Source organism: Haplochromis burtoni, unplaced genomic scaffold, assembly GCF_018398535.1.
Source record: "Haplochromis burtoni strain Fernald_Lab_line unplaced genomic scaffold, NCSU_Asbu1 Contig_737, whole genome shotgun sequence".
Lineage (NCBI taxonomy): Eukaryota > Metazoa > Chordata > Actinopteri > Cichliformes > Cichlidae > Haplochromis > Haplochromis burtoni.
Genome location: NW_024583098.1, coordinates 87998 through 102626, shown reverse-complemented (window position 1 = coordinate 102626; position 14629 = coordinate 87998). Strand labels below are relative to the sequence as shown.

The window sequence follows — 14629 nt, the reverse complement described above, 5'->3', positions numbered from 1 at the left end:
ACTAGGAATATTTTCTTTCAGGGTTTCTGCCAGTTTCAGGTAAAATCACTCCCTGATTTCCTGATTTTGGAGAAGAATCAGATCTGTCAGATCACAAACGCCTCAATTAACAGGCTGCAGTTTGGTTTGGGGGCGCTGTTGCCTCATTAAATTAGGGAAAATGTCGTGAAGTGATGTAGGTCAAAAGGCGCAGAGTGGAGAGGTTCCTGTGACTCCACCACTACCAGCTCAGCTCAGCAGACACCAGCAGGGAAAGCCACGAGCTGGTTTTGCGCATGGTCAGTTTCACCTCAGTCATTTTTTCGCCTCTCTCTCTCCCTCTCTCGCTCTCCGTCCTCTTCACTCATCATCATCCAGCAGCATCCATCTCTCCGGATGTCCACAGCCGTCGGATTCCTGTCTGGTCGCGCCCTGGGCACCAGGTAAGACCCCGCTGTCATCCCCATCACTGCCCGCTCTCAGTGCTCCGGTCCTCTCATCGGTGCCCCTGCAGGTGATCGAGGCTTTTTTCGCCTTTCTTTTTGTTTTTTTTTCTCTCGCGTTTCTGGGATGCAGCGCGGGGTGGATGCTGCCTGCCTGGATACTGACTCGTTTCCCGGTGTTTCCCTCCAGAGAAATCCGCCTGGTTGCATAATTTACCTCTGAATGCGATCATCGCAGACTCGGACTCTCCTTCCTCGTTTGGTCCGTGTTATCTGCCGTCTGCTCGGGGTAATGAAAAGCGTGTCAGTCAGTGTGGTGCTTATCTGCCCTGGTTCATCCTGATATCATCTCCACACACACACACACGCACACACACAGGCGGAGTGCACTGGTTCAGGTTTTGGCAGTTTGGCGCATCGCAAGGTCACGGTGGTGCTGGAGCACAGCCACAGGGTGGAATGACGGGTTGCTCATGGGCACTCGGGCTCCCAGATGTGATCCATCGAGGCGGGCTCTGATGATAAACGAGAAGTGTGTCAGTGGGCTACTTTAGCCCGGAGCTCCCCGGAGATTACAGACGAGTGATGCGCTGCTTTGTGGAGCAGAAATCACAGCTTGGTGAAAAGGCTGTGCTGTGTTAGAGCAGCCCTGTCTAACATGTGGCCTGCTGTTGGGAAGTCATTCATAGTGATGAATAATTGTTAATAAGTTGCTTTGCTGGTCTACAAAGAAGTAATATTTTGCTCATTCGGTTACAAAACACTCCGCGTGGAGATGTTTTCTGCCTCTAAAGAGCCGCTGTGAATATCCCTGCGCGTGTAAGAAGAACAACAGTCAGACTTCATGTTTACATTGCATTTATTTTCTTTAGAGCAGGGGCGTGCCCAGAGCAGGACAATTATACTAGAAGGAAATGGATACAAGCTGTGGTGGATTGTAACTTAGTACATTTACTCAAGTACTTTACTAAAGAATCATTTTAATGTACGTTGCTCCTTTCTACTTTTACTCCACTGTATTTTGGATGTCAGTATTTTAGTACTTTTTACTTCATACCATTTATTGTAAAGCATTAATTACTTCATATATTACATATCTAAGAATATCAATATGAATGTGTTATTCTGTGTTAGGGACTGAGTGCTGTGTAGAGGAAATTACATTATTGTGTTTGGGATGTTGAAAATGATGCCGTTGCCCATCAGATGGCTTTGCATCAGTTTTGGCCAAACCACTGGTTCTTTGCTGAGCTGCCTGGAGACACAACACTGGTCCCATTTCATGCTTGAATGATTCATGGGTCAGTGTTAAGTGGCTGAGCAAAAAAAGGTTTTTAAAGCAGCCAAGGTCTAAAGAAAAACTTTGAAAGACTTTCAGAAATTCTGGATCCTTGGAAGCAAAATCTAAAGAAATAAGGGACTAATAAGGTTTAAGACTTGCACAGTATGATTGTAACAGCTGATTATAGCTTTTACTTAAGGAGAACTTCTTTCACCACTTTGAAAAACATTATTAAACATTGTTTAACATGAAACATTGTTTTCTATGCTTGTGGGGCCATTTTTTCTGTAATGTTTTTTACACTGCACTTTATTTTTAATCAAACGCTCTGATTTCCTGTAGGGTCCCTGCCTTGTTTTGTGCCATTCAATTTTAAAAATCCATTAAAACAAAGACTTTAATAGACTGTTTAATAGCTTTTATTATCCAGTCATTTTAACTCTCCTGCCCACTTGAGATCAGTTTATCAAATTGGGTTGATTTTGACTATGAACTAAAAGCGTTTTTTACTCCCACATTGGATCTTCAGACTTGAGCTATCGAGCCTCTTTAATATTCACACCAGCTTGTGCTTGATAAGGATCACACCCGGGGCTCTGAGGTGTTAACCAGCACAGGCAGACAGTTTCTTCTCTGTGAAACAAAAATAAATAACTCAGTGCATTTTTAACCTCATAACACCCAAACTTTTCACAGCATGCATTTCTAATTTCTCTTTGATATTTGGTCACATTGGGGCCCGATGAATGTAAAAACAGAGAATTACCAGATTTTTTTAACCTTATTTTTGTTTCTAAGAAAAATAAGAGCCACATATGAGGATATTCGTTTAAAGTTTTGATAGAACAGTAGCAGTATAATGTCCTCGTAAGTGGATATCAGGCGCATGTAGAGCAAAATTGAGTATTTTAGTCTAAATAACCCAAAATGTGATGTCCACATATGTGGACGGCAGGTCCTAGGAGGTTAAAGCAATTGTCTCACTTTGTTTAAATTGCTCCCTCCTGTTAACGCATCTCTATGCACACATATCAGTTTTCACCTTGACCTGGTTTAAAGAGCTTACAATGAATTGAAATCAGCTGCAAACATCTCTCTCTTCCTTTACTTTAGGATTTAGCTGGTTTTAACTCTCCATCAACGGGAGAAGTGTCAGCGCGACAGTGATGACAGGGAGAAGAAATGGGAATGAATAACCATGAAGGTGAGACGTGTGTGATTAAATGTCTGATGGATTCCTGTCTGCAGGTGGTGTGGAGACAGCAGGCCTGCAGGATGAATCCCCTCTCAGGTGTGACAAATAGTGCACGATTCTTCTGGTTTCACTGAGGCGGAAGAAGAAGCGAGACGTTTATTTCACTTGAGCAAATGTGAAAACAGTCGAGTAAAAATTTGCATTTGAAAGTAAAAATGTTATTTTAATGCATTTGTGAGACAGACCCATTAAAATTAATCAAATTATCATAAATCGCTGGAATTAGTTTTGATTAATATATATATGAGTACACAGACGTGTAGTTTTCATTTTGAGCTGATTTGTACTTGTTCTCAGTCACTTCTTGTTATAAATGTCTTAAAAATGTGCAAACTCATTGCCTCAGAATAAAATTAAGTAATATCAGGGATGAGTTTTAACTAACGTGTTTATTTTGAGTCTGCAGCACAGAGCTCAGTAACACAAACTGCCTGGTCAAAAACAATGTCAGCAGTTATTATCCAGTGTTTAATTACTGCAGTGGTTAATATGTTTCAGCTGCCAGCAGGTTATGCAATCCTAACTGCTTCTCATTTCTTAAACAACCACGTAGGAAGACACAGCCCATAGTGGAAAACATGTTACTCTGTTTCATGAGGATCAAATTATTGACCTGCATCAAGCAAAGAAAACAACCAAACAGAAACACTGAAGCAACTACAGCTGGTTAAGAACTGTTCAATGTGTTATTAAAACCTGGAAAGATAGAGTTAAACCATCATCTCTGAAGAAGAAATTCAGTTGAATAAAAAGCATTTCTACATGTGCAATCTGAAAAGAGCTCAACCTTAAGAAAACTACCAATCGCTGAGGTGAACCAAGAAAAAGGAGCATAAACACTGAGTGAAGGCTGAGCCATGCAGTCTGCCTTTACAAACATTTATGTAAGAATGGGTCGTTCTGAAGAGTGCACTCAATTCAAGTGTGGCACTCTAACAGGACACCACTGTTGCAGAAAGTCAGTTCATGAAATTTCTTCCTTCATAGAGTTTCCATAATCAGCTGTAAGTGGTATTATTGCAAAGTGGATGCATTCAGGAACCACAGCAGGGATTGGCCAGTACGTACTGACCAAACTTCCTCTGACATCATCATCAGCACAGCTCCTGTAGGTGTGCGGTGTTGGAGGCCCAGTGCGTTTGTTCATATCGTAGAACAAAGTAGAGGACGTGTGCTTAATATTAGGGTAAACAGGAAGTCAGATTCTTCTTTGAACATTAAAAGTTTCACCAGTTCATCGATGAATTCATTTGCACGTTTATGGAAATTTTACAAAGATTCCTAAAAAATGGGATGGATCTGAAGTAACCCTTTGACAACTTGAGAACCACTTCTGACCATGACTGATAAATAAACTATAAGGCTACATGTTATTAATGTGAGCCTACGATCAATCCAGTCTTAACCAGAGACACAGAAAATGATGTTTTTTGTAGGTCAAGTCGGGCTCCGTTGGATTATATAACTCCTTTCATATGTGTCATGAATCATATAATATTTAATCTATTTATTCAGTGAGGATAAAGCCGAGTGGAGGTCCAATGAAGACATGAGCACATATCGATGGAGTCCTCTTTCAACACCGTAGAGCTCCGGGAGCTGCGAGGGAGTGGAGCCCGGCGAGGCCCGTCTCCGACACCGACTTCAGCACCCTGGACAGCAGCAACGCTGGGCTGCTCCGCCCGGGGCTTTGAGAACGCCTCCTACGAGCAGGATGAGGAGCAGGACCTCCGTCAGCAGGAGCAACAGCCGACGAGTTATCCGCCTTCCACATCAGGAAACAGTAAGGTGAGCGCGGTGGGGTTTGGTGGTTGTGGCAGACATTTGTTTTGGATGTTTTTAAAGTCGCTTAAAACAGTCCTTATGTGAACTCGGCAGATTCGGGTTACAGAGCGAACCCCGTAGCCAAAAGTGATGTAACCTTCCAAATCTAACCTGAGCCAGAAATCCAGCTTCACAGGCATCTCTCTGGAAGATGAACCCTGTGAGAAGAGACAAACACACGCTGGCGTACAGCTGCGGGCCTGGAAAAAGAACTTGTCCAGGGTTTTCTGGCATGTTTGTCTTCAGGAAACAAACAGATTTAAGCGTCCTTCTTAATTGGAAAATGGCTTTGTACTGATTGCTGTTTAGATGCCTTTGGGGTGACATCACTCTCCCGCCTGGGCTTTTATTTTGTTTGTGCTGTTTGTTAGACTGTCACGACTCCACGGAGCTCATCTGTATCTGTACAGCTTTTACTGACACACGTCGGCGACATTCATCAGTAACAGGTCGTCGCGCCGACGCATTTTCTCCTCTTTGATGTGATCTCACTGCTTTCTGTGAACGCTGACCTCAGCGCTGTGCTCTGGCTTGTTTATCTCATCCTTCTTTCTTTCTTTCCTTGTGTTTTCTTCTTCTAATTCTTTCCTCCCTCTCCACTTCATTCCTTGCTTCTTTTCTTTCTTTCTCAAATTCTCTTTCTTGTGTCACATCTTTACTTTCTTTTATCTTCATATTCCTTCTTTTCTTTACTCTTTCCATTGTTTCCTCCTTTCCCTACTTCCTTTTTTATTTGACCCTTTTTTCTTTCATCTTTCTTTTTGTCTTCACCTGTCTGTTGTTCCTACCTTCCTTTTTTCCCTTCCTTTTTCCTCCTTCTCCCCATCTCCCTTTATTCCTTCCTTCTTTCGGTTCCTGCTCCCTTTCCCTTTCCCTCTGTTTCTTCACTTCATTCGCTCCTTCTTTCCTTGTGCTTTTATTAATGATTTTATCTGTTCTATCTTTTCCTTAACCCCTTTATTCCCCCTTTTTCTGTTCTTATTTCTATATTTTTCTTTCCTCTGTTCTCTTCTTTCCTTGTTTCCTTCCTCCCTTTCTCACTAGCATCATCATCAGGAGATCTCACCACAGTCGTATGATGAGGAGGAAGGCGGTGGTGGAGCAGGTGGAGGTCAGGAGGACGGTCAGGACTTCACTGAATTTCGCCCGGTTGATGACCACTCGGCAGACTATGGCTTCATCTTGGCGCTGGTGTTCCTCGTGAGTGGGATCGTCCTTGTGGTAATCGCCTACACCATCCCACGGGAGCCCAAAGTCGACCCTGACTCAGTTTCGGCGCGACAGATGGAGAAGCTGGAGATGTACTACGCCCAGCTTGGCTCCCACCTGGATAAGTGCATCATCGCGGGCCTGGGCCTGCTGACCCTGGGAGGGATGTTCCTGTCCGTGCTGCTCATGGTGTCCATCTGCCGGGGCGAGATGTACCGACGCAGGGCGGCATTCGTTCGACCCAAGAGGACTTACGGCTCCATCAACCTGAGGATGAAGCAGCTGGCGACTGGAGAGGCGAGGTTAGGTGAGGGCGGGGATGGAGGCGAGGAGGTTTTGGTGGAATGCGCAGAGACGCGGAATAACGTACAGCCAGAGCCAAGCCGGGACTCCAAATCAGTACCGGGACCAAGCAAAAACCCTCCTCCTTCTCTTCCTGCTGCTTCTTCTTCTGCTGCTGCTGCACGTGGAGTCAACTAGCTCCACCCTCTGCCTTCCTCTGCGCGATCCCCCAGGTGCATTATGGGGATGCAGGTCGCCCGTTTGTGCCGAGGGGAGAACCCCATCTTAAGCAAGAGACTTCCTGCCGGAGCTGTTACCCGGCATGTAGGGATGAACTGAGCTTAAGGGATATTTATTCTGACCAATCACAAGGGATGTATGACTTTACAACAGAGGGCTCAACTGGGTGGAAGACGAGAGGTAAGCCTGTGGCAATGTGGATAAGAGCACATGTGGACATGAACGGATGCATATCAAAGATTAAAATGAAGATTTTGAATCCTAGTATGTTAATCAGATTCATACAATATAAAGCACATTATGATATAAAGCACCGCAGAAAGTAAGATTAACATTTTATTGTGAAAATTCTTTACTGATGCTGAAAGGAAGTTCGGTAATTAAATCTAGCCATATTTTAAGCCCTAACCAGCAGGTTCACCTTAACACACTCACACTAAATACTCGGCTTGCAACGCTGCTGTGAATAGCACTATAACAGACTTCACAGTAAATGACTGTAAAAGAAAGAGCAACTCGCTGTCATACAAAAAACAGAGGCAACAGTTTTGAAAGCTTGGCGACGTTCACCTCCAGCCATTAATACAGAAGGTTAACCGCAGAAAACCCTAAAAAAAGCTTAAAATGTTCAGTTTAAACCTGCATTAAGCAAAATAAGTGACTGATTAAAAAGATGGAACAGAGCTCGCTTGGCTCCTTTTAGCTGCTTGTTTTGTTTTTCTGGCCGCACAGACAGATGTGGTTTAATGTTGGGAGGTGGATTCAAGCTGGAAAGGGTCTCAATTCGTTCCATCTGACATTTCTGTGACTTATAATTGACAAATTATAATTGACTTTTTTGTAGTAAAACTGTCTTTGCTTACTTGTAATATAAATTTATTATCATATAATTGCTGGTTTTTGTGCCCACATGATTAATGGGACCTTGCTGGAGTTTGTTTTTGATCTTTTTTAGTTGCTAAAAACTCCACTGTGTTCCCACTTCATCCCGTTTGATGTTTGCCTTTTTTTCTCCATAATGCCAGCCTGCTGGGGCTGATCAGAGTTGTAGAGTAGCATTATGATTCATTTCTGCTTGTGTTTGTGATTATTTTTTCCTCCATTATTCCCTCTCTTTATCTTAGTACCTTGTTCTTTTGCTGCTCGTCACTGCCCTGTGGTCGCCAGCTCACCTCTGGCTTTGTCTATCAGGGTTTTGACAAACACCTAAACAAGAAGAAATCTTTTACAAAGCTCAGAAAATCTAAGAGGAGCTGCAGATTTAGCTAATAATGGATCTGACGCTGCAAGCTTTCTTAAAATTTCAGTTAATTTGTTGTAATGGTGTCGGGTGAAATGCTCATGTTCAGATGATAAAAAGAACGTTTTTCTTAAAATCACAGATTCCTCACAGCTGTTTGTGTCTTTGTTGATATTCTGCCAGCAGATTTTTAGCAGAGGCAGAAAAAAACCTCCACGGGGAACTTTTAAGCCATCAAATATTGATTCTCTTATTGGCCTCAAACGTCCAGAATCCATCTGTCTATAACCACACAGCACATGCTGCTGCTGCTTTCTCTCACTGTAAGTACAGAAAATGGCAGCCCAGTGAGAAATACTCCTCCGTGCATGGTCTGCTTTAACTCACCAGCTTAAAAGCTGATTATGCCCCCTTGTGGTCAGAAAGTGCTTAATGCAGCTTTAACGTTTGGCTGGCTGCAGCGACAGCTAGGAGGTAACGATGAGAGGTGTTAGCCTGGCAGGTGCAGAAGTGATACACGTTACCCAGAAAGCATTGCTCCAGGCGTCAAAGAGCATAGTCGTCTGTAATGATTTCTTTTATTTTCTTATTTTTCTCTTTGACAAACAGTTTCTGAGCAGATCTTGGTTGGAAATCACGGCTGTTTTATCACAGCAGACACTAGATGAAGAACACAGTTTGTTTGTTGTTGTTTTGTTTTTGTTTGTTTTGTTTTATCACAGAAGCATTTCAAAATCAAAATTTTAAGCCACAACAATGAGTAATTTAACAGGGGTCACATTCATTTTTGCAAGCGACAGAACCAAAAAAGAAAATGTGTAAAAATCGACTTCTCCAACAAGCCTGTTTTACATAAAAAGTGTCAGTGAATGCAGCATCAACAATAAGTATTGTGTCACATATCTGGTGTCTCGTGCTGCATCATCCAAAACTGTTGCCTCATGGTTACTGATCAGCATTTTCTGTGAGCATCAGCTTCCACAGCAGAGACTCCATCAGAGAGGGAAACTTCATCTATAAGCAGCAGCTGCTTCTCCAGAACTTGAAGTCATATTTATATGAAACTACCCTGTGCTACACGCCAGACTTACATAGACTTTATGGTTTGTATCATTTGAAAGTGCGCATGAACTTTTTTCGACTGAGCAGTTTTTATGATCAGTGGTGGACGAACACTTCAGATCTTTACTTAAGAAAAAGTACTAAACACAAGAAAGAAGTCCTGCATTAACTCGAAGGGGACCTGTTGTAAATCCTTATTTTCTGTCATATATCCTGTTACAGTGATGGAAAGTCACAATACTCAGCTTTGGTTTGTATGAAGTCACAAAGAAAGGAAATCCTTCATATGGTCTTTTCATTCAGAGAGCACAGAAGCCCCGCCCACCTGCCTTTAAATATATTCTATTTTCAAGGCAACATCCAGTTTAAAATAAGTAAGGATTATTTTGAACTGTAAATCATGCAAAGCTATTTTGGCAGAGAACAAAAATATGAAGCAGGATGTGAGCAGAATTGGCTCCCTTGATAGTAATTGTGCACATTTTTGCAAACTTCACGCTGATTACAAAGCACAGATCCATTGTTTCGTTTGGACATTTAGACAACCGAGAGTAATGTTGGTGTTAAAGAGAGTGAGTGTTTATTTTATCGAGTAAAAAACTGTAGGAGAAAAAATGCTAATAAAACAATTTAAAGGACATGGGGCAAAAATAATTAACTTCTATAACTTAATGTTTGAGCTCTACTTGTGTTAAATTTATAATGATCCTTATAAGCAGATTCTGTATGAGTATGAAGACATTTTTGGGACAGGAAGCCTTTTGGTTTCTGTTTGTAGTCCAGGCTTTGGATAGATGCGGGTAAACAGTTCATGTAGAGAGGAAATGCAGGATTACATTTGTCAAAGTATATTAGATAACCATTGTGTAGTATCTTATGACAGTTAGTTTTTTATTAATTATAAAAAAATTAAAAATGGAAATCGTGGCCTGCCTGGTACCACAAAATTAGCCATTATACCCAGTGGCTGAGTTATCAGACATCCCAGTGGGTTCCCAGAATTAATTACTTGTGCCTACACGACTTCCATCCATCCCCTTATCCAATGCAGGGGCACAGGGAAGCTGGAGCCTATGTATTTAGTTACACTCCACCACTGATTATAATCCGAACGTCTATGAAAGAGTCAAAAGCCTAAAATGGGTAAAAAGCTGATTTCATCTTAAAGAAGAAACATTAAAGTGACTTGTGGATGTTTTTGAGTGGATTGAACCTTTAATGACATCACTTATTTGTATAATATGTACACTGATGTTATTTATGTCATGTAAGGATACGATATGCCTTAACAAGTAAACACCGGCACTGTACATTGTGTATACACTGATATTATTATGCTAACGTATTACGGTCTGTATAGTGAGCCAGTTAGCCAAGGGTAATGTAGCCACACACACACACACACACACATGCACACATTATTGAGTCCAGCTTGCAGTGGCGCACACACTGATACTAATCTCAGCTGTTTTTTGACGTTTTACAGTTTTCTTTCACAAATACTGTAAATATAACCTGCAGACATGCAGGATGTGGAGGACCTTCAGAAACTCCTGCTCCAGAAACACGACGCAGGTATGCAAAAGTATAAAAAAAAAACCAACGAGTCACAGCGAACCAAGTTCTTTCTGTCAGCAGCCACTTCGTAAACATCACACAAACTGCTGAGTAACCCTGCGAGGCCTAAACCATCACAGGATCAGAGGTTTGGTCGAATCCTAACAGAAAAAAAGACTTTTGGGTCCTCTGTTATTGTTAGGTCTCATAACATAAAGCGCCTTGAGGCAATTATTGTTGTGATTGGTCGCGATAAAAATAAAATTGAAATGGAAATGTGACTAGTTCGCAAAGTGTGTTAGCAGAATTATTAAACTTTTCATTTGACTGTGAAGATATCAGAGAACGATTTTAAAGTGAAAGTCCCATTGTTGATGGCACAGATTTAGGGCTAATTATTAGTGATGATGGCTTTAACGTCACAGACAAACGGTCTTACGGCCGATCAGCTGGTGTGAAGGTCGTTTGAGCCTTAAAATGTCAGAAAAAACTAAAATTGATTTTTTTTTCTCCCACTGACAATAAAAAAATGTTCTAGACATATATTTATCACTTTTAAATATCCCTACTATGATCACACTTTGGAAACAAAGGATTTGAGGACATCAACAATGACCATAACTTTAGTGTTATTTAACTAACGATAAAATATTTCTGCTTTCAATGAGTCTTCTGATTATTTTAGTAATAAAACATTTAACATAAGAAAAAAAGGCCAATAAATATACAAAAGCATGAGCTTCAAATATATTGAATCTATCAACACTAACGTAATTGTAAACATTGATAGTGTAAGTAATGATTAAAAAGTAAAACAAAGACATAAAGAAATATTTTAACTTTACATGAATTATTATATTTATTAATTACAAACAGCAAATATTCAAACCTGTTAAAGGTTTTTATTTATTTATAGTGTTATTGTTATTTTACCAGGAGCTGCATCCAGGTAGAGACCAGGCTAACGGTGAGCAGCGTGTAACCTCATTCGCTCCACCCCTGCTGAAGTGTCCTTGAGTAAAACAAAACCTGAGATCTTTGCCGCCTTCATGTGAGGGGGCTTCATGGTTAACATCGGGACACACGTGAGGGAACGATTCCCATGTTTTCAGCAGCTGTCGTCCTTCGCTGCTGCTGAAAGCTGCCCTGCTTCCTTCTCACCTCCGCAGTCAGTGTGTGATCACACCAAGCTCACTGTGACAGAGGAGGAGAACTGGAGGCTCACTCAAACTTTACAGGCACGCTGTTAGCCAAACGTGTCTCTGCTGGATTAGTCACACTGGCTGTGATGGAGGTTCAGAACAAATCTGAGTCATGATGCACTGATCCGACCGACACAGCTGATGCTGTCTGGTGTTGAGAGCAGTAGTCCATTAAAAAGCTTCCCCTTCAACAGTAATTTTCTCACTTTCCCAAAGAAATGCGAGAGTGTTAATTAAACAGCTGCAAACATGTTGGCTGCGAGCACAACCAAAGACACACAAAAGGCTGACATAGCGCTGAAAAATATGTTCCAGTAACTGTAAAAGTCAGAAACACCTTTCTCGGGCACATTTTCAGCATCTGCTACTTTTACATCACACTCCAGAAGTCCTGAACTTTTCCCTCAGCCAAAAGCAGGTTTTGGAATATTGGAGACGCTCTGTGGGATATATAAGTTCATGATAGTTTGATCACTTACTTACTGCAATAAAATAAAACATGAAAATTAAATGACAAATCAAACTTCCTCTCAAGTTCTTCTGCAATCATCCACGGAGCGCTGCAGCATCCCCAGCACTCCTTTCCACAGGTTCTGAATCCTGTTTAGCCTCATCGACATTAACAAGAGACATTAATTTAAAATAAAACCTTAAAAAAAGACAGAAGAAGCAGAAGTGCAAAAATGTCAAAGTCGTTCCAGGTTTTCAGACTCTTTCCTGTTGCACTGGATTCAGAAACAGTAGAAACGCCAACATGGAGATAAAGTTTCAGGCTGAGATGCTTTAGCGTCATGCAAGTAGAAGTGAGGATTGCAAAGGTCAAAGTGTCACTTCATTGTCATCGTGTTGCTTTGGAAACAGGCTGAAGCTTTCCTATTCATGTGTGGATGAAGTAGAGAGGAGTGAAGGAGGGGAGGAGATGTGGGCGAGGCGGTGGGATGCAGCCGAGTCGCCGGGTGACGTGAGGTGATTCTTGAAGAGGCGGATTTTCAGCTTAGCGGGGAAGACGAGGAGTGACTCTGCATGAATACTTTGAATGACACATTGATGTTTCCCCGCTGGCCTCTGGGCAGCCAGAAATAAAAAGACAAGGCTTAAGGTTTTAACAAGGTTGGAAAAAAACAAGTCTGAACCTGGTTCTCTTTGGGGGAGAAACAGATTAGGCCTGTGGACCCTGCAGGTCCTTGTTAGTGGGGAGAAACAACATCACAGAAGGAACGATTGTTGGTGCTCGGTCACTTCACACAGGTTGGATGCACAGAGCTGGAAGAAAAGGGCTTGAAAGGGTCTTTAGTTCAGTTATGTGGATGGATGCAGTCAGGTGAGGAGGACACAGAAAGAATGAGGATTACACTTCAAAAAGCTCATTCAGATGGGAGGTGGGGGGCACGCATGAGAGTATTTTTTCAAAACTTCAGTCTTAGAGCTCATATTGGTTTGAATTTGATCAACTACATGTGAAAATGTGTGAAAATGGTAGAAAACCAGCAGAAATTCAGAAATGTAATCATCACTGAGCTGCATTCTCAGTGTGTTTGTAATGTCAGTCGCAGGTTGCACAGAAGTCAGAGTCCAAATAACATGTTTCATACATGAGGCAAAGAAAAGACTGCTGTGGATTTTTGTTCTGCCAGATTTTGGTTTTGCAAATAAAAATAAATATCTGAGCTGCTGGAAGCTTTGAAAAATGCCAAGTTTAAAACAGATTTGCAGAAACCAAACGAACGCTTGAGCTTCTCCTCACATCCTTTAATGCTGGCTAAATGTGTTTGTGCTGTTGTCGCTTTCTTATGACAGCCAAAGTTGTGAGCTCATCAGGAAACTGTCTGCACTGGTTTAAGATCAATTGAGAAGTAGGGTCATTTTCCTCACAGGTGCAATCAAAGTGTAGAGGGCGTTGCCCCTGCTGGTCATTAGCAGGAATACAGCTTTGAGGCTCTTCCACACCAGCTTCATTATTCAGACCTGAAGGCGGGCATTATGAAGTCTGCGATGAGGACGTAGGTGAGCTGTTTGTGAATATGCAGATGGAATCAGGAAAGAAGAGTCATGAGTGAGAAGCACTCACTGTCTTCGTTTGCTAAAGTGACTCATAGGTCTGCATATATTTATTAGCTGCACTCCTGCCCTGACGGCGGTACTACAGCGTCGCTGCACTCACAAAGGGTGAAGAGTGAGGTCACAGTTAAATGCACGAATGGATTTTATAATTAAGCAGATAAGAGAGTGATTGGAAATCAAGGTGATTATGTACAGAAACATTCATGTGTGTTTTTGGAAGTCGCTGCCAATCGACCCACTTTGTTTTTTAACCAAAACAAGGTGTTAAATGTATTTTCTAATCTCACCTTTTATAGGCTTGAATCAGGAAATGTAAATGAACCTTGTTCAGTCAGGGTCAGTTGCTATATTTATCAGCATGGCTCTGTTCCACACAGACACAGAACAGGACATTCAGAAGAACGGCAGGTTGTTTGTTTGTTTACACATTTGCATTACACCGATTAAGTCAGAAAGAGAAAAACAAGTGGGAGGAGGTGGGTTGCAAAGCAGCTTACAGTAGCATTTCAGGTATGGGAAGGTTAAAGCAGCCTGAACAACCCGCCCTTTCTGTGATTTGCTAATTTGCTCTTCAAATCAATTCCAAATTAAAGTCGCCACTCTGCAGTCATCATGAAATGCTTCGGGACTTATTTTTGGGCATTTCCTAAAATCAGGTGTAATTTCAGTGCTTTATGGGACACAAAACAGGTTAAAACTGTCCCTGGAAGTTGAATTTCTACCATCAGAGTTCTCTCAGAGAGCTCAGGAGTCTTTGGTGCCGGGTGCTTCTCTTTGATAACGCCCCGGGTATCAGCTTAAATATGACGAGATGAATGCTAGCGGACAGTTATCAGGCACAGTTTGACTTCGCTCTATGTTTTTAAAAATATCTGCATGCACCTGCACCCCCCACTTCATCTAGTGCATATCTTTATTTTCCTTCCTTCCAAGTTTAAAGCAGAAATATCAGAGCTAAAACGAACAAAAACAATCTGGTTGCACAAAAAGAGA

At 41.8% G+C, this 14629-nt stretch overlaps 1 protein-coding gene across 3 annotated transcripts; it reads left to right on the top strand.

Moving 5' to 3' along the window:
* Nucleotides 1–35: 35 nt before the first annotated feature.
* tmem74b (transmembrane protein 74B) lies at nt 36–13790 on the top strand. Of its 3 annotated transcripts, none has more exons than XM_042215497.1 (4): nt 36–278; nt 2818–2908; nt 4475–4747; nt 5828–13790. In XM_042215497.1, exons 3-4 carry the CDS (start codon nt 4523–4525, stop codon nt 6470–6472), a joined length of 870 nt encoding a protein of 289 aa, XP_042071431.1. In that variant the 5' UTR covers nt 36–278; nt 2818–2908; nt 4475–4522; the 3' UTR covers nt 6473–13790. The 3 variants fall into 3 exon arrangements, with proteins under 3 accessions (XP_042071431.1, XP_005950126.1, XP_042071430.1); XM_005950064.3 differs by having other exon boundaries at nt 36–422; XM_042215496.1 differs by having other exon boundaries at nt 36–711.
* The last annotated feature ends 839 nt before the right edge of the window (nt 13791–14629 follow it).